The sequence below is a fragment of the Equus asinus genome, chromosome 10 (assembly GCF_041296235.1).
Source record: "Equus asinus isolate D_3611 breed Donkey chromosome 10, EquAss-T2T_v2, whole genome shotgun sequence".
NCBI lineage: Eukaryota > Metazoa > Chordata > Mammalia > Perissodactyla > Equidae > Equus > Equus asinus.
Window position 1 is genome coordinate 30,994,049 of NC_091799.1, and position 18,521 is coordinate 31,012,569.

At 47.9% G+C, this 18,521-nt stretch overlaps 1 protein-coding gene across 2 annotated transcripts; it reads left to right on the forward strand.

Annotated features, from left to right (window-relative positions):
- Positions 1-8,603: 8,603 nt before the first annotated feature.
- Positions 8,604-15,260, forward strand: RNF183 (ring finger protein 183). Of its 2 annotated transcripts, none has more exons than XM_014828020.3 (2): positions 8,604-9,053; positions 14,129-15,260. In XM_014828020.3, the coding sequence occupies exon 2, from the start codon at positions 14,167-14,169 to the stop codon at positions 14,743-14,745; it is 579 nt and encodes a 192-aa protein (XP_014683506.2). In that variant the 5' UTR covers positions 8,604-9,053; positions 14,129-14,166; the 3' UTR covers positions 14,746-15,260. The 2 variants fall into 2 exon arrangements, with proteins under 2 accessions (XP_014683506.2, XP_014683507.2); XM_014828021.3 differs by lacking the exon at positions 8,604-9,053 and adding an exon at positions 13,159-13,422 and having other exon boundaries at positions 14,129-14,745.
- Positions 15,261-18,521: the final 3,261 nt, after the last annotated feature.

Consider the following 18,521-nt stretch of genomic DNA (forward strand, 5'->3'; position numbering starts at 1 on the left):
TGGCCTTCATTTTGACACAGGAGTTGAAACGTAGAACTCAGGTCACTTGGTGGTTGTTTTTTTTTTGAGGAAGATTAGCCACGAGCTGACATACACTGCCAATCCTCCTCTTTTTGCTGAGGAAAATTGGCCCTGAGCTAACATCTGTGCCCATCTTCCTCTACTTTATATATGGGATGTCTGCCACAGCATGGCTTGCCAAGCGGTGCCATGTCCGCACCCGGGATCTGAACCTGTGAACCCCAGGCCACTGAAGTAGAACATGCGAACTTAACCACTGCGCCACCCAGCTGGCCCCTAGTTGGTGTTTTTAATCTTTTAACACTGAGAAAAAAGGAACATAGCTATTTCTGAGTAGCCTTTTGAAAACATAATTATTAAAAAAACAGCTTCATCATTGAAAATGTGGCAGACAGCTAGTTATTTCCTGAAATTGGCACAGGCTGCCCAGCTAAGACTACATTCCCAGCCACGCATGGCCATGAGAATGAATGCTTGTCTCTGGATTGTGAGTGGAAGTGATGTGTGTAACTTCCACCTTATTAGCTTGAAAGGAACGTGTTCATCCGGGATTACCCCTCTGAGTCCATTCCCGCCAGCTGGAATGCGCACTGCCAGGAGCAGCTTCGACTGTTCAGATGAGGACAAGGTGATGGAACAGCAAGAGAGAAGGAAGCTGGGGCCCCAAATAAGCTCGAGGAGCTGAGCTGCTCCAACAGCCTCATCAACTGTGACCTGAGAGAGAAAGGCACTTCATTCTTTTTAAGCCACTGTCTGTATTTTTAACTTTTAATTCCACTATAGCAATCATAAACCATGTCAGATATCTTAAGTTCACGGCTCGCTGACTTTTCCTCCACTGAACACACTGCAGTAACCAGTACCTAGATGGAAAAGCGTAGAACACCCAGGGACCCAGGTGGTCTCCCTCCGCCTCCCCTCCAGGCCTACCTGCCAAGGAATTTGTAACAGCGTATGTCAGTTTTGTCTGCTTTTCTACTTTATATAAATGGAATCATATTCTATTGTAGTAGATGGAAGATATGGCCTTAAATTTCTCCCACCCCTTTATGTGTGACCCTTTGCAAGGTGACTTCTCACCGATAGGTAGGATCGTTTCTCCACCCGGATCTGTGCTGGTCTTTTGACTTGGTTGGACCGATAGAATGCAGAGGGATGAACCTCCGCTGGTGCTGAGGCGAGGCCCTGAGAGGCTGGCAGCCTCACTGTCTCCCTTTGGAGTGCCGCTCTGAGATCGCTGTGTCAGGGAGGCGACCGGGCCACGTGGAGAAGAACTGAGCACCACCACACAGGTGAACAAGGTCGCCATGGCCCTTCCAGCCCTGCCAGACCTGCACTGAACGCAGCCGCAGATGAAGTCAGGAGAGAAACTGCACAGCTACCCCACAGAATCGTGAACAATAAGAAACCGATGTTTGAAGATGCCAAGTTTCGGGATAGTTCGCTCTGCAGCAATAGATTTAAGTGAAACAGTGTGTACCCTCATTTTTGGTTTTTGCTCAACACATTTGTAGAATTGATTCTTAGTGTTGCATGTAGTTGAATATCCTTCCTTCTCATTGCTGTCTAATATTCTATTGGGTGAAAATATTATAATTTATCCTTTAAAACACTGATGGGCATTTGGATAGTTTCTAATTTGGGGCTCTTATCAATAGTGCTGCTGTGAACATTCTAAAAAGGTCGTTTGGTGAACATATGCATGCGTTTGTGTTCATTGTAAAGCTAGCAGTGGCCTTTCTGGGCACAGGGTAATTCGCATGACCAATTTTAGTAAATACCACCTCTTTTCCACAAAAGTCCCCACTCACATTCCCACTCATGGTGCAGGGAGTTAGCAGAGTTTCAGCTGGTCCACATCCTCGCCAACACTTGGTGCAGATTCAAGCAAACACATAAATTTGTTATTTCCTTTATCCCTTTTACGATCAAAAAATAAGACTACTTTCACTTTGAAGAAAAGACTGTAGAAGACTCTGACGTAGGAAGCTAAGTGAAAGAATAGGTTAGAAAACAGTCCAGAGAGTATGATGCATTTGATAATAATTTATGAAAACTATTTAAAATACTTATAAAGAAAAGACAGTGAAAGGCTATACATTTAAATATGGCGGTGGTTACCTCTGCGTGTAGGATTTGGGGTGAGTTTATTTTCTCCCGAGAGGTGGCAGTACGGCCTGTTGGTTAGGATGTGGACTCTGGCCCCACGCTGCCTGGTTCAAATCCCGTCTGTCACTTCCTAGCCCTGCGACCTTGGGCAAGTGAGTTGATCTCTCTGTGTCTTAGTGCCCTCATCTGTCAAACAGAGATGGTACAATGAAAGGACCCACCCCTAGAGCTGTCATCAGGGATAAGTTATCAAGTTCAGGCAGAGCCCTGGAATAGTGCGTAGCATTGTCCCGAAGGCTCAGTAATTTTTATATTCATCTGAGTTTCCTACTTTTTCTATATTGGACATGTATTGTAATAAAAGTTAAAGCATAAACCCCCGTGAGAGAAGAGAAACTATACAGATATAGAGAGGAGCACAGATGAGAAAGGTAGAGGCCAGGAGGCCCAAGGAGGAGCAGAAATGAGACCTGCAGACCCCGAGAGGAGGGAGCTCCCTGGCGTCCTGATTTTGACACCAAAAGCCCTGTGAGAGGGCCCTCCGCCAATGTTGCCACTGAGCATTACAAGAGCAGAGATGGACCCTGGCCCAAGAGCTTTCTCTCCTGGCATTTGGAGAAGACCTTTGAGACCTTCCTGGAGACTCCCTGGACCTTGCTAATACAAACAGCCTCCAGCCAACTCTTTGCCACTGTCTTCCTGGCAGGGCTCATCAGAATAAGTGTGAGGACTCACCTGGCTGTGCCGGGACCACCTCACACCAAGGACCTTCCGAGGGTCAAGTGCTGCCACCTTGACGCGCCTGCAGGTCTAGGGAATTGAACGAGGAGATGCTTCATTCACAGCCCAGCTGGAGAAAGAGCTGTCCAGTTTCAGTTCCATGTTGCTAAACATACCAAGAGGCACGTGCAAGAAGCGCATGCTTCATCCTTCATCCTTCAGCCGGAGCCTGTCCGAGAGGGGAGAAGGCTGCCCAGGAGCTCACACCCACTGTCCTCAGACGAAGGCAGGAGAGGGAAAAATGAGACCAGGAGTCAGAGACCCTGGGTTCCAGCCTCAGCTCTGACATTTGGCATGAATATTAGCTGGGATAAATTCTTAATTTCATCAAAATCCAGTTGCTTCTCACACAACCCCTTGAGTTGATCTGGGAATAACCATGACAGATGTGACCTGCTTGATGAGAGGAAGTCTGTGAACTACTTTATGTTTGAAAGAATATCTAGATCTTGTAGTTCTTGCTAAGTCTGAGGTTAACAAGGGCTGGGAAATAGCACCATAGCAGTGTTTCTAACAGTTGACACATTCTAAAAATAAAATAAATGAAATAGTTCACAACCCGTATCCAAAATTCTAAAATCCCCACTCTCTGAGGGACAAAGTTTTTTCATTAAATTTGGTGCCAAAATTGACCTGACCTTATGGTGTTTATTCTTCTTGATGTCCATTTATAATAAATTGCAGGATATTAATGCATTGGATTACAGGGTGCTGCCTTAGATCCCACTGGGAGCGTTACTTGATGTATGGTAAATGTAGCGTACGATCTTTAGTATGAAACATTCTGTGGCCCAAGGGGTTGTGACCTTGTAAAACGAATTCGGATGCTGCATAAAGCAGATGCCGGGGATGCCCATTCCCAGGTTGGGATTGACCCAGCCCTGTCTAGGATTTCTACTTCCAGGTGTCAGTCCTTAGGAAGTTTTTATCAATCTGAAGACGAATGTAATCAGGACAGGTCAAGGAGCATATACTGGGGCTATTTCTCGTAAATCAGTACTCGTCATACTTTAGCGTGTTTCTGAATCCCCTAGGCATCTTGTAAAAATGCAAATTCTGACTCAGCAGGTCTGGAGTGGGCCCGAAGTTCTGCATTTCTAACAATTTCCAGGAAATGCCTACGCTGCTGGGACTAAGTCCAGACAGGCCTACGCAAGGTTCTGAGTGATGACGACGATGTGATGCCCCACAGGGAGATTTGCCCCCTGCCCTCGGCGAGGAGCGGGGGGCTTGTTAAACGCTGATGGTCGCCTGACCCAGACCTGCCTCATCACTGCCTTTTGTCCATCCTCTACTGCTCACCCCTGCCTTCTGCTGCTTCCTCCTCCCCGATGGCTTCATACCTGCACCGCCGCTCCAGACCTTGGCTCATGTCTCTTGACTGTCTCATGACTCTTCACTCATCCGGTTCCAAGGTACAGCTTAGACGAGATGCTTTTCCAGCTGGCTGACCTCACGCCCCATGCATGAACTGAATTTGTTCAACTCTCAAATTCCTGAGACGCCTCACTATCTCTCCTGGGTATCTCCCTGGAAAAATTTTCCAGTGTTTGCAAAGGACTCCCCAGCCCCGACCACCCAGAGACATTATGATAATGCATTTGCTCACCAGACAATTAGTGACCTGGAAAGGGGCCTTGGTTTATTTTATGTTTATTTCAACGTTTGCAATGCCGTGACTGATTTCTTACGTGTCCTCTCTGCTTTTCTTTTTAAATTCTGCATTCCCTGGTTGCAGAAAACTCAGACTTACTTTCCAATTCAATTTTCCTGTTATAAAAATAATACATATGTATTAATGAAAACTTAGAAAATATAGGTTAGAAGAAAATGACAATACCAGTAAGCCCATCACCCAGAGATAATCACTGTAACATTTTGTTTTACAAAATCCAGCTCATACTACGTACACCATTTTGTAAACCACGTTCCCCCTCCGTTTACAGTATATTGTGACCATTTCCACAAATCAATAAAAATTCTTCCGCAACGTCATTTAAATGATTATGTAGTTTTCCATTGAACTGATGTGTTCTCATTGGACTTTTATATTGTTTTCAATCATTTGTGGTTAAAATAAAACTGCGATGAACATTCTTACTCAACCAAAACATACAGGCATATTCCGGTTCTGACATCAATTCCGATGTGTGTCTGTGGAACTCCATCAAGCAATTCTCCAACAACAGCTGGGTGTCCTACGATTCAACTCAATCCTGACATTATCTACCCAGAGATAGTGTCAGATTCCACCGGTTAAGGGCTCAGTCCCACAAGACTGTCCCCCACGTCAGACACTGATGGGGTCCAGGGCAGGCCGCCCCAGGATGCGCCACTGTGGTATGCAGATCATTTTTAGCTGCAGACAATAAAGGCTCAGACTCAGCAAGAACACTCGACCTTTCCCCACTAACTGCCTAAAACAAATTTAAAATAAAGGCCTGTCCCCAGGACAGGCCATCACCACAGATAACTTTGGGTTCCGCTAGACTGGGAGGATCCTTGCTAAGCCCACTCTTATCAAAGTTCTATTCACCAAACATTTGCTTTTCCATTTCCATGTGGGTTGCCTTCCTCCCTTTTGAAGCCCCAAATCGCTACCCCAAACGTCCTCCTTCTCTGTAGCTGAAGATACTTCAACAGGCAGCCTCGGCCAGTTGGCTGAGTTGCTCAGTTTGCCTGAGCCTCTCCCGTGTATACACGTTATAAAGCTTTGTCTAATTTTCTCCTGTTATTCTGTCTCATGTGAATTTAATTCATTGTCCGGCCAGAAGGACCCAGAGTGGGTAGAGGAAATGCCTTCCTCCGCTACAACACCAATCGCAAGTCCAGGTTGTCACCTGTGCTTCTGACCAACCAGCTATAGATGGGAGGTTCCCACAACCCCCTCCTTGGGTTTGGTTAATTTGCTAGAGTGGCTCACAGAACTCAGAGAAAACATTTACTCACGTTTACCAGTTTATTATAAAGGATATAGAGAAACAGGCAGATGGAAGAGATGCATAGGGCAAGGTGTGGAGAAAGGGAGCGGAGCTTCCACGCCTTCTCAGAACAAGCCACTCTCCCCAAGTCTCCATGTGTTCTCCAACCTGGAAGCTCTCTGAGCCCCGTCCCGTTGGGTCTTTACGGAGCCTTCGATACGTAGGCATGATGGATTAAATCATTGACCATTGGTGATTGAACTGGATCTCCAGCCTCTCTCCCCTCCCGGGAGTTGGGTGGAGGAAACTGAGCTGGAAGTTCCAACCCTCTAATTTCCAGGTTGGTTCCCCTGGCAACCAACCCCCATCCTTAGGTTACCTAAGGGGCTTTCCAAAGTTCACCTCATTAACAGAATGAGAGACACCTTTATCGCTCTTATCACTTAGGAAATTCCAAGGGTTTTTGGAGCTCTGTGCCAGGAATAGGACAAGGACCAAATACATATTTATCATAAATCACAATATCACATATAGCTTTTGGATACCTCCAGAGAATTATTTTATTAGGTCAAAGTATATGAACTTCCTCATGGTTTGCACGAGTGTCGTCAAACCAGAAAGCATGGTTTCCAAACTGTCAAATACAAAGCAGATCCTCTGGGCTAAATCAGGGTCTTGAATCCCCAATAACTTTAGTTAACAGCAGTGACATTGGAAAGCAGGCAATTCCAGAGCTGAGAGGGATCCCCAGACCACCAAGGCATGCTTCGAGGCAGCCCTCTGCCTCCAGCTTAGAAAGAGGGGGAAAATTGCTTAGAGATCTCTTTTAGGGACCTAAGACTTCCCCAAGCCCACAACTTTATTTTCACACAATTCTAGGCTCATCTAAATCTTGTAATCATTTCGGCATTTATTTTTCCATCCAATATTTACATATTTAAAAGGAAGGGATTGGGGGCCCGCCCGGTGGCAGAGTGGTTAAGTTCGTGCGCTCTGCTTCGGCAGTCCATGGTTCCATCAGTTCGGATCCTGGGTGTGGACCTAGCACCGCTCATCAGGCCACGCTAAGGCGGCGTCTCACATAGCACAACCGGAAGGACCTACAACTATGTACTGGGGGGCTTTGGGGAGAAGATGAAGAAGAAAAAAAGAAGAGTGGCAAAAGATGTTAGCTCAGGTGCCAATCTTAAAAAAAAAAAAAAAAAAGAGGGGCCAGCCCAGTGGTACAGCAGTGAAGTCTGCACATTCTGCTTCGGCTGCCCCGGGTTCACTGGTTCAGATCCCGGGTGTGGACATGGCACTGCTCATCAAGCCATGCTGTGGCAGGCGTCCCACATATAAAGTAGAGGAAGATGGGCACGGATGTTAGCTCAGGACCAGTCTTCCTCAGCAAAAAGAGGAAGATTGGCAGCAGATGTTAGCTCAGGGCTAATCTTCCTCAAAAAAAAAAAAAAAGAAAAAGAAAGAAAGAAAATGAAGAGATTGGACCAATAGGAGAATGGTTAAGTAATTTATGGTACAGCCATTCAATGAACTATGATAAACCATTAAAAAACTGAAAAAGCTCTTAATGTATTAACAGAGAATGGTAACTCAGATCCATCATTACAGGAAAAAGCAGGGCGCAGAACAGTGAATACAATATACACATTTGTAAAAAGAAGGAAAAGGAATACATAGACATTTAGCCATAGGCATTTTGTTTGTGTACCAGTAAAACATCTTTGGAAAGAAATACAAGAAACGAATAGTATAATACCCTAATTTTCGAGAAACTAGGCGGCTGGGAGAAGAACATTTTCATTGCAAAATCAAACCTTTCCCACAGTGAACAATGTGGATGTATTACCCCTTCCAAAATAAAAGAAAAATTTAAAAACATAAAATGAGGGGACTAGGGCATTTGATTACATCACCGGTCAAATACATTTATGTATTTCTGTTTATTTTCCAAACCCCTTTAAAAGGTCAGTAAAGGAACTGCTATTATTCCTTTAAATAATAGGCAGCGTTTTTTAGTTACTATTATTTTAATATTTGTGAATCAGATAGGAAAAAAATCAGTGTCTCATTTAAATGTGAATTTCTATAATTATAAATGAGGTTGAACAATTACATAGACATTCCATTTCCATTTCTCTTCCTGTGATTTGCCTCATTGTGTATCATAATAATAGTTCTGGTTAACATTTGCTGCATGTTCCCGTGTACCAGGCACTGTGTTATGATGTCTTCATGGATTATCTCATTTAATCTACAGATCAAGTAGCTAAATTTTTTTTTTTTTTTTTGCTGAGGAAGATTTGCCCTGAGCTAACAGCTGTTGCCAATCTCCTCTTTTCACTTGAGGAAGATTCACCCTGAGCTAACATCTGTGCCAATCTTCCTCTATTTTGTATGCAGGTTACTGCCACAGCATGGCCACCGATCAGTGGTGTAGGTCTGCACCTGGGAACCAAATCTGGGCTGCCAAAGCAGAGCACATTGAATTTAACCACTAGGCTATGGGGTTGGCCTCAAGTAGGTAAAATTATTTGCCTGGTTAGGTGAGGAAATTGAGGCTTGGAGAAATTAACTAATTTGCTCAAGTCCCCATTGCTAGTAAGTAGAGTCTGGATTCTGAGTGAGGATTTGACTCTGACCCAGAAGTCAAACCTGATTGAGAGCCCGGGCTCTTCATGCTTATGCTTAAATGGCTCTTCCCTGATTCTGTTGGATTATTTGCCTTTCTATTAATATTTTGCAAGAGCACTTTGGACATTGGCTGTAAGCGATCAGAATAAGGAAGGCTCTGTCTGGGCTGAGGGGCAGAGTGGCTTAGAGACAGCCCGCCTTCCCGGCAAAGGAAGGCTGTGCATGCGTCAAGAGTCAAGGCAGTCAGCATGCAGAGGGCGAGTACACTCAGAGACGATGGCAGGAGACCAACCTAACACAGGACAGAGGTCTGCAAGGATCAGTGGACTCTGACCTCATGAGAGAAGAAGCCAGAGTGACTCACAGGAGGAAGATGAACTCGAAACTTCAGGCTGTCTCCAGTTCGGCAGACAGTTAAAGTCGTGAGAAGGAAGAAGAGAAAACCTGAAAGAGAGAGAGCCGGCCAGGAGGTGCGTGAAGACCCATGCAAATAAGACCCGCCCACAGCTGCCTGGAAACCGAGCCACAAGAAGTCAGAACACAGAGCACATGCTGCAGGGCCAGCAAGGAGGAGCGAGGAGGGAGCAGGTAAGCAGCCAGAGAGGGCCACGGAAGGGTGGGCCACAAGGCCCTAGTGTCCTGAGAGGCAGCGTGGTTCAGTGGGTGAACACTGGCCTGGGATGTCAGGCTCCTGGGATCACCTTTTAAGCTCAGCCATTCTTGAGCTGTGAAGTCTCGGGCAAGTCACTTCACCATTCTGAACCTCGGCTTCCCCATCTATAAAATGGGTATGAAAGCATCCCGCTATGTATGGTGCACCTGGCGTGCTTTTACCTGCTCAGGCACTATCCCTTCTTCACAGCAACCTTGTAAGGTGGGATTATCAGCCTATTTTACAGAGGAAAATGAAGCTCAGAGAAGTTAAACCACTTATCTAAGCCTCCCAGCAAATAAGTTTGGTTCCAAAGCCTGCACACTTTCAACTCCCTATCCTGCTTCCTTCACGGGGTGGTTTTAAAGAACCAAATGGCCTTATGCAAATGGAAATAAATGGGAAAAGGCAATTATACCATCTCAATGTGAGTTGCCACACTTAGATCCTAGCAAGGACTGGGGTCTTTTGTAAACTGTGAAGTGTTATAAAAATGCTCGTTCTTCATCTCTCTCCTTTCGAGGTTGAAAACATTGGGGTGATGCTACCGACAGTTGATATCTGGCTGTCTGACTCAGCCATAGACCGAGGCGATGCCTCTGGGGTGGTGTTCAGGACAGTGTAGCCGAGCTGTGCTGGCCTGGGGGTGGCTGGTGGGCGGATACAGGCCAGAGTCTCCTGGAGAGGCTGGAGCCTGACCCGCTGATCCGGAAACGACAGAGGGCCTGCGGCAGGTATGGGCTCGGGTGCTGATGCAACAATGATCATGCCTCTTGGACAGCACTTTATCACGGCCCTGGGACTTCAGAAACCGCAGCTCTGCTTCGGGGAGGGTGGGGGCATCTTTAAGGATAGTAACACAAGCTTACTGTAGTACAGTTGAAATTTTCAGTTAAGAGAATTAAAAAACAAAACAAAACACCTATAATCTTACCCCTAGAGATGACCACTGTTGACATTTTGGCGCCTGTCTTTTCAGACCTTTCTTCCCCTGCACACATTTATTGGAAAATGCGGTTATATTGTTTTATTACGGTTTTATTACTGGTTCTTTTCACTGAATGACATATTACGACCATATTTTCCTATTAATAGATGTTTGATCCCATCATTTGAAAGGCTGCAGAAAGTCTTTTCATATGAATGAAGTAGAATTTATTCAATCCATGTCCTCCTCTTGGGTAACCGGGTAGTTTCAAGACTTCATCGTTAGAACTGTGCTTTGCAGGTAGCTCTGTGATCAAATCTTTGCACTGGTCCTTGATTCTTTCCGGGGGATGGATTCCCAGTGAGGTCTGCTTTTTTTTTTCTTTTAAGATTTTATTTTTCCTTTTTCTCCCCAAAGTTCCTCAGCACATAGTTGCATATTTTAGTTGTGGTCCTTCTAGTTGTGGCGTGTGGGATGCTGCCTCAGCGTTGCCTGATGAGCGGTGCCATGTCCACGCCCATGATCTGAACCGGGCAAAACCCTAGGCCACCAAAGCGAAGCACTCGAACTTAACCACTCAGTCGCGGGGCCGGCCCCTGAGGTCTGCTTCTGACACACTCTGGAAGTCAGGGGCTCCTCCAAGCTCAGTGCATAAAAGTTTCGTGGGGGGGCTGGCCCCGTGGCCGAGCGGTTAAGTTTGCATGCTCCACTTCGGTGGCCCAGGGTTTTGCTGGTTCGGATCCTGGGTGTGGACCTAGCACCGCTCATTGAGCCATGCTAAGGCGGTGTCCTACATAGCACAGCCAGAAGGACCCACAACTGAAATATGCCACTATGTACTGGGGGGCTTTGGGGAGAAGAAGGAAAAAAAAAAGGATTGGCAACAGATGGTAGCTCAGGTGCCAATCTTTAAAAAAGAAAAAGAAAAAAAACTTAGGTGGCCTCGAAGTCAGCCTTGACCCTTCCTCTCTCTCAAATACATTTGTAGGAGGAATGCCAACCACCACACAGACAGTATTTACTCGGTGCCAGGCTCTATCTAAGAGCTTTGCCCTCCGATGTACTACTTTTAGCTTCCTTTTCAGAAGAAGAAATGGAGGCACAGAGAGGTTAAGCAATTCAGCTGGAATCACGGCTCTAATAAGCAGTGGATCTGGGGTCATGAGCCTCAACAACCTGGTTCCAGAATCTATGCTGTCTGCTGCTTCTTGGGAAGATATCTTTCACCCCATCCCCATGGATCTTCTCCACCGCGGCCTGACCTACACACCAAGCTCCCCCATCCCAGCCTGGGCCACTGCTAGAGCCCCTAACTGGTCTTCCATTTCCTCTCTGCCCTTCCAGTCTGTTCTCTGCTCTGCAGCTGGAACGGTGTTTTTAAAATGGAAATGGAATCAGGTGACACCCCGTACACACACACACATTCACACTCACCCCTAGAATAAAATCCACATGCATTCATTCCCCAGCTTCAGGGCCTGCCTCCTCCCTCTCTGCCTTCATTCTGAGCCACTTTCCCACCACAGCTCCACCCACTGCACCTCAGTCCCGCCCCTCCCCCCCACTTCACATCCTGAGTTTGGCAGAGCTTTGTCTCACGTAAGGGTTTTGGCACATGTTGTCTCCTTGGCCTGGAATGTCCTTCACTTTGCATGGCTGGATTCTTGTCATCCTTCCACCTCAGCTTTCGTGTCACCTCTTTGGAGAAACCTTTCCTGGTGGTCTCATCGGCAGCAGCTAGCCGCCTAAGCCCATTTTCCTTTTTGTCCTTTATAGCATTCATTAAAATTATGTATTTATTTCTGGCCCATTACTCATTAAATGTCTCTTTCCCTCATTAGACGCTAAATATCATGAGGTCAACGACCATGTCTATTTTATTCACCATTATTTACCCAACGCCCAGCATGGCGCCTGGCAGGTAGCGAGCCCTCAGTAGTAACTCCATAACTGTTTGTAGATGGATGAGTGATCCACAGAAGGCACCCATTGGTAAGGATCCTCGGTAAACTATCCCAGCTCTGGTCAGAGCTTTTCCACCCTCCTCCTCCATCTCTTCATTTCCTCTTCCCTATCCGGAGCAGTGACAGAGGCCTAGAAGAGAACCAGGAAGCACGGGTGAGAGAGTGTAAGTGGGTTTTGCTTCAGGTGTCAACTCAATCAGGGTAGATGATGCGGGCCGGCCCGGTGGCGCAGCGGTTAAGTGTGCACGTTCCGCTTCGGTGGCCCGGGGTTCGCCGGTTCGGATCCCGGGTGCAGACATGGCACCGCTTGGCAGGTCATGCTGTGGTAGGCGTCCCACGTATAAAGTGGAGGAAGATGGGCACGGATGTTAGCTCAGGGCCAGTCTTCCTCAGCAAAAAGAGGAGGTTTGGCAGCAGATGTTAGCTCAGGGCTAATCTTCCTCAAAAATAAGAAAGAAAAGAAAGGAAGGAAGGAAGAAAGGAAGAAAGAAAGAAAGAAGCTGGGTGACCTTGCGTGAGAGTGACTTCTTGCCTCCAATCTGCAAAGTGAGGGGTTAGGATGGAGAAGTGGTTTTTAAACTTTATTTCCTCAGCAGTTCCACTCTTCGGCTTATTCAAATGACCGACAGAGAAAAGCTAAGCGTTTCTGGTTGAAATGGGGAAGCGGGGCTGCAGCCCTTCTCCTGGATCCCTCTTTTAAGGCGCCAAGGGTGGTAGGATTGCCAATGCTTGGACTCTAAGATCTCAGTGCTCAGTGCCTGCCAGGCTGGCTGGCTGTGTTCTAAGAACAAAGAAGGCAGCAGGCTTGCAAGTTCTAGTTGCAGCTACTTGGGCACATGCAATGATCAGAAGACTGGAGAGAACTTGCTGGATCTGATATTCAAAGACTTGAGGCTGTGCAGCAGGTGAATTTCACAGCAGTTGAAGTGCAGGGCAGGCAGCTCCTTTGTGTGAGAAGGAGGTTTCAGCCATTTTAGAGAAGAATGAGGGCCCAGGAGTGAGGAAGCCAGAAGGCTCACCTACCCTCTCCACAATCTAGAAAAAGGAAATTGCCACCCCTACCTTTCCTGCCGGGATCCCAGGTCTTGAAGGGACCGCCCACAGCCTTGCAGATCCTTGCCTTCCAGGGTTGTGCATTTGCCACGCCCTGGGGGAACTCTGCTCCCATGCCTCCCCACCCTGCACCCAGGCAGCTCTCTGGCCTTCGCTGCAGGCAGGTGAGCTCCAGAGGCTGCAGCCTGGGCCACCTGGCAGCTCCAGGTGCTACGTGTGTGCGCTCCCATGGAGACGGCCCCGGGGTTGGTGGCAAGAAGGCTGTCTCCCAAAGCTTTGTGGATTCAGGAGAGGGAGAGACTGAAACATCAGGTCCTTCAGGGTAGTCTGCCTGACCGCTCTAGTGCCAGCGAAGCCCAGGTGGGTGCCCTGGGGGTTTCCTGGAACAAAAGGAGGGAGGAGGAGCCAGAGGAGGCCGAGGATTGGAAGGAGGCTCTGGAAGGGCTGATCTGGGGACCTGGGCAGGGGAGCCTCTTCAAGCTGCCGGGTCAAGGGGAGACGCCTTGCCAGGGACCCCTCGTCAGGCCAGCACCATGCCCTGTATCAAAGACTGGGCAAATGGACTCTGTGGCCGAGTGGGAGGAGGGAAAGGGCCTGGCATTTGTCCCTGGAGGAGGGACAGACCGGGGGATTCACAAAGCCCATCTCTGCACTAGTCAGGGATCTGAGGCAGCAGCGAAGGAAGTAGCTGACCTCCAGCATGAACCACAGACTGTGGCTCCCCTCTGTCTCCCTGGAGCCCGAGAAGCCGAGGGCAGCCACGTGGAGCACACGGGGCATTTGTATCCATTTCCAAAGAGGGGCTGCAGTCTCCCTCGGTGGCAGATCACCAACGGTGGGGTGGCTCAGGCCCAGAGGGGACGCTGCAGGAGCACCAGACTTAACTCCGCGGCTTAGGAACTGGGTGATCTGGAGCAAATCGCTTCCTCTTTTTGAGCCTAAGTCCTTTCATCTGTGAAATGTGGGTGGTAATACCCTTTGACAACCCACAGAACTCCTAGCCTAGGAGCAAGCGCAGGGCCACAGTTCATTGGGTGTTCCTTTGCTCCTTCTCTCTGCCTGCCAGGTCATCTCCTGCAAGGCCACCCGGCGTCTGGTCTGAGGATGGCCGAGCAGCAGGGCCGGGAGCCTGAGGCTGAGTGCCCTGTCTGTTGGAACCCCTTCAACAACACGTTCCACACCCCGAAAGTGCTGGATTGCTGTCACTCCTTCTGCCTGGAATGCCTGGCCCACCTCAGCCTGGTGACTCCGGCCCGTCGCCAGCTGCTGTGTCCACTCTGTCGCCAGCCCACTGTGCTGGCCTCTGGGCAGCCTGTCACTGACTTGCCCACGGATATTGCCATGCTCACCTTGCTTCGCCTGGAGCCCCACCACGTCATCCTGGAAGGCCGTCAGCTCTGTCTCAAGGACCAGCCCAAGAGCCGCTACTTCCTGCGCCAGCCCCAGGTCTACACACTGGACCTAGGCCCCGAGCCTGTGAACCAGACTGGGCCCCCCCAGGACATGGCCTCTGCCACCAGGCCCATGCCCATCTCCATCCCCAGCCACTACTCTCTGAGGGAGTGTTCCCGCAACCCTCAGTTCAGGATCTTTGCCTACCTGATGGCTGTCATCCTGAGCATCACGCTCTTGCTCATCTTCTCCATCTTTTGGAGCAAGCAGTTCCTTTGGGGGGTCGGGTGAGCATCTGTTCCGGATAAGGAACCAAGCCTTTCTCGGCCGCTGCTGGGCATGGGGACTGCAGAGCCTCGTTTGGGGCTGCCTTCCTTTGTAGCATTGTTCATTTTTACAACCCAGGGATCAGTTAGACCTTGTGTTTGCTTCTGGGAACAGAGACAGTGCTACTATAATGAGAACCTCTGAAAGCTAAAGGGCTGGGGAGAGCTGTGAAGAGCGTGTGAACCATGGGGTCATGGAAGGGCAGAGAAGCAGGTCTGTGACTCCAGAGCTACGTAGCAAGCTGTGCCAAAGGGTTGGACGACTAGCCAGGAAGCTGACCACCAGAAATAGCAAGTCGCATTTCTCCTTGGAGCTGCTCTGAACTCGGTTCACATCTCCTTGAGTTGCTCTTTTTATTATGTGTTGCTAAAAAATTTGGAAAGTGAGCTTCAGTTCTGTGAGCAAATGTGTTTGTTTTCCCCTTTCTGTTTTCTGCTTGGATATCTTACCACCAGTCCCAGTAAAAATGGTCTGCACTCATTCATTCATTCACTTACTCATCCTACACCCATTTGTTTGGCTGGTGCTGTGCTGGAACGAGGGGAAGACAAGGGGATTATCCCGGGGCGGCAGAACCCTTCCAGCAGGGAGGGCGTGCTCACTCAGCTGCCTCCTGTACAAGACAAACTCTGCGTGGTTTATGGAGTGTTAAGAGTGTAAAGGATTAAAGGTGAAAGTGGCCAGGGTCAGTGGATCAAAGGAAATCTGGGATTTGGAGGAGGTGTTTATTCCTCCTGGTGGGTGCTGGGTGCAGCCCTCACTCCCCGCTCTCAGGCACTGTCATTCTGGTCTCAAGAGCTAAGGCGGAGACCCTGCATAGCTCCCATCCCGGGCCACGCAGGCAGGGGACCCTGGTTTCATTTTCTATGACAGAATCTACGAACCAAGGAAACTAGATAGAACATGGATGCTCGGGCTGCTGCTTGACTGCAAGCTGCCGCCTCTGCAGTGTCTAAAACCTTGGTTTCTGTTTCCACAGTTTTAATGCTGCCTGGAGGCCCAGGGCTCGGAAACAGTGTAAGTGGTTAAAATGGTATCACAATTATGAAAAGATAACATTTTGAGTTTTTTGGATTTGTAGAACAAGATTTCAGAGACGAGAAATTGACTCAGTTTTATTTGCTCTAAATAACGTTTTGTGTGTTTGAGATTAGCTTCTATAAATTCTTAGGGGCCTTAATGTACAAGATATTCCAAAATAGCCAAGACACATTTTATGTTTAGTAAAACCAAATGGTCTCAAGCTCCAATGTGCAGAGGATATTCTCCATTGCAAAATTGGAAAGACGCCTACACATCCCGCCAGGGGACCAGCACCTGCCTGTCCACTTGCGCCATCAAAGATAATTACACTAAAGCTGGGACTCGACCTCTCCCCACTGACTTCATTTCTTTACACATCCCTGCTCCTTAACCCTGTGGCAAGTAAGCGGGGCAATGATCTCACCATGCTCTCAGAGCCTTGAGGCACAAGGAGAGGAAGTGGGGGAAGCTTGGGAGGGAACACCTGCCCCTGCACTTGGCCTACTGCTCAGTTATCTTCAGCCCTATTTCCACAGATGAAACTGAGGCGCCCCAAGTTAGGCTGCCTGAATCCAGGTCACCCAGCTAGTAAGTGGTGGAGGCCTTTCAGTCGAAATAGAACTTACACTCTTGGAGTGGCTGATACACCATCCAAATAAGACAAGACATGGATTCTTTTTGCATAGGGAAGGATACACCTGACTCTACAGCATCTCCTATTCTCACATTCAGTAGTTCTAACCTCGGGGCAGCGCCATCCTCCTGGAGGGCCTTTAGAAATGTCCGGGAGCATCTCTCAAACTCCAGTGACAACAGGGTGGGATGTGCTGCTGGGTTTTAGTACTCCAGACGTCAGGGATGCTAAAACAGGCTGCAATGCTCAAGACAGTTCCACACAACAAAGTATCTTCGATCCTCGAATGCAAATAGTTTCTTGTTGAATAACACTAGCAGCTCCTCATAAGTTCATCAAGTGGAAGTGGTGAAATTACTAACTCCCTTTGGCATGAAGTCAGACTGAGATGCAGTGACCAGTCAAAGGGGCAGCACAAAAGGGGGAGCAGTAAAAGGCTCGGGCTTTGCACATGAAACATGCTGTACAGGCCATGCTGGCCGGACTATTTTTCTTTTATTTTTTTGAGGAAGATTAGCCCTGAGCTAAAATCTGTCACCAATCCTCCTCTTTTTGCTGAGGAAGACTGGCCCTGAGCTAACATCCATGCCCATCTTCCTCTACTTTCTATTTGGGATGCCTACCACAGCATGGCTTTCCAAGTGGTGCCATGTCCGCACCCGGGATCCAAACTGGCGAACCCTGAGCCACCAAAGTGGAAGGTGAGAACTTAACCAGGGCACCACTGGGCCAGCCCTGGACCATTTTTCTTTTTTGGTGAGGAAGACTGGTCCCAAGCTAAGATCTGTTGCCAATCTTCCTCCTTTTACTTGAGGAAGATTGTTGCTGAGCTAACATCTGTGCCAATCTTCCTCTATTTTATGTGGGATGCTGCCAGTGTGGCTTGACGAGTGCTGCTGGGTCCGCACCCAGGATCTGAATGTGTGAGCCGGGGGCCGCCCAAGCAGAGTGTGCGAACTTAACCACTACACCACCAGGCCAGCCCCTGCACTGGTCTTTTTGTCTGGCCAGTGTTGCCAACATACTCACTGGGGCCCTACAAAATCTCTTCACAGAGTCACAGACTACCAGGCTCCACCACTTATTAACTGGGTAACTTGAGCAAGTTACTAAACTTCTTTGAGCTTGAGTTTTGTCTGTAAAAGGCAACAATAATTAACTCATAAGATTGTAAAGAGTTAACGAGATGTCTCAATGAGCCTGGCCCAGTGTCAAGGCCGAGATAAGTGGCCTGTTAAGTCGTGGGCGTATTTCTCACCATTACCATGAAACGCCACCCTTGGTTTATGCTCCTCAGCTAACTGCTTTCTTGCAATATTTCCAGTGAAGAAATGCAGATTCCAAACAAGACATCTATTTTGCCAAAGGCTTAGATGAAGTGTTTTTACCCAGTGGCCGCCTCCAAATCCCTTGGAACAACCACCAAGAGGGGGAAAAAAAAAAAAAGACAAGTTTAACAGAACTAATAGAATTTAAACTTGAAACAACTGAAAACCTTTGCTCACACACTATATCCAAACTGCATGCTAATGAGTAATGTTCGGTATTAGTTCATACATGCTACAAGGGTAGCAATGAAAAACAATTTCTTTTCATGGGCAACTATGAAGGAAACAGAGCCAATTAATACTTAAACAGCGCAGCGCCAGCAGAGGGCAGAGCTGAGGACCCTGAAGCTTCAGAGGTATACGGGATATGCAACTATGGTTGTAATTGGAACCAGGTAAACAATACTAGGCTATAAACCACACACACAGTTCACAGAATAGAGTGAGACAGACCCTCTCACCCTCCCTGGAAGAGCGAACGAAAAGTGTTTTGACATTCAAGAAGCAGCCATCCTACAAGGCCTTCCTGAATTCCCTCTACACAACCCTTTCTCCCTCCAAGTTGCTGCACTTTTGTGCGAGTTTACTGGGGACTCTCAGAGGACAGTGGCTGCACATTTGGGATGGAAAGAGGTGAAGGTAACTCCTGCACGGCCAGTAAGAATTAAGAGTCTAGATACAGTTCACTGATGGTATGGCCCACAATGCAACAGCCCTCTATTTTTTTATAAAAATTATTAACAGAGCACTTGGAA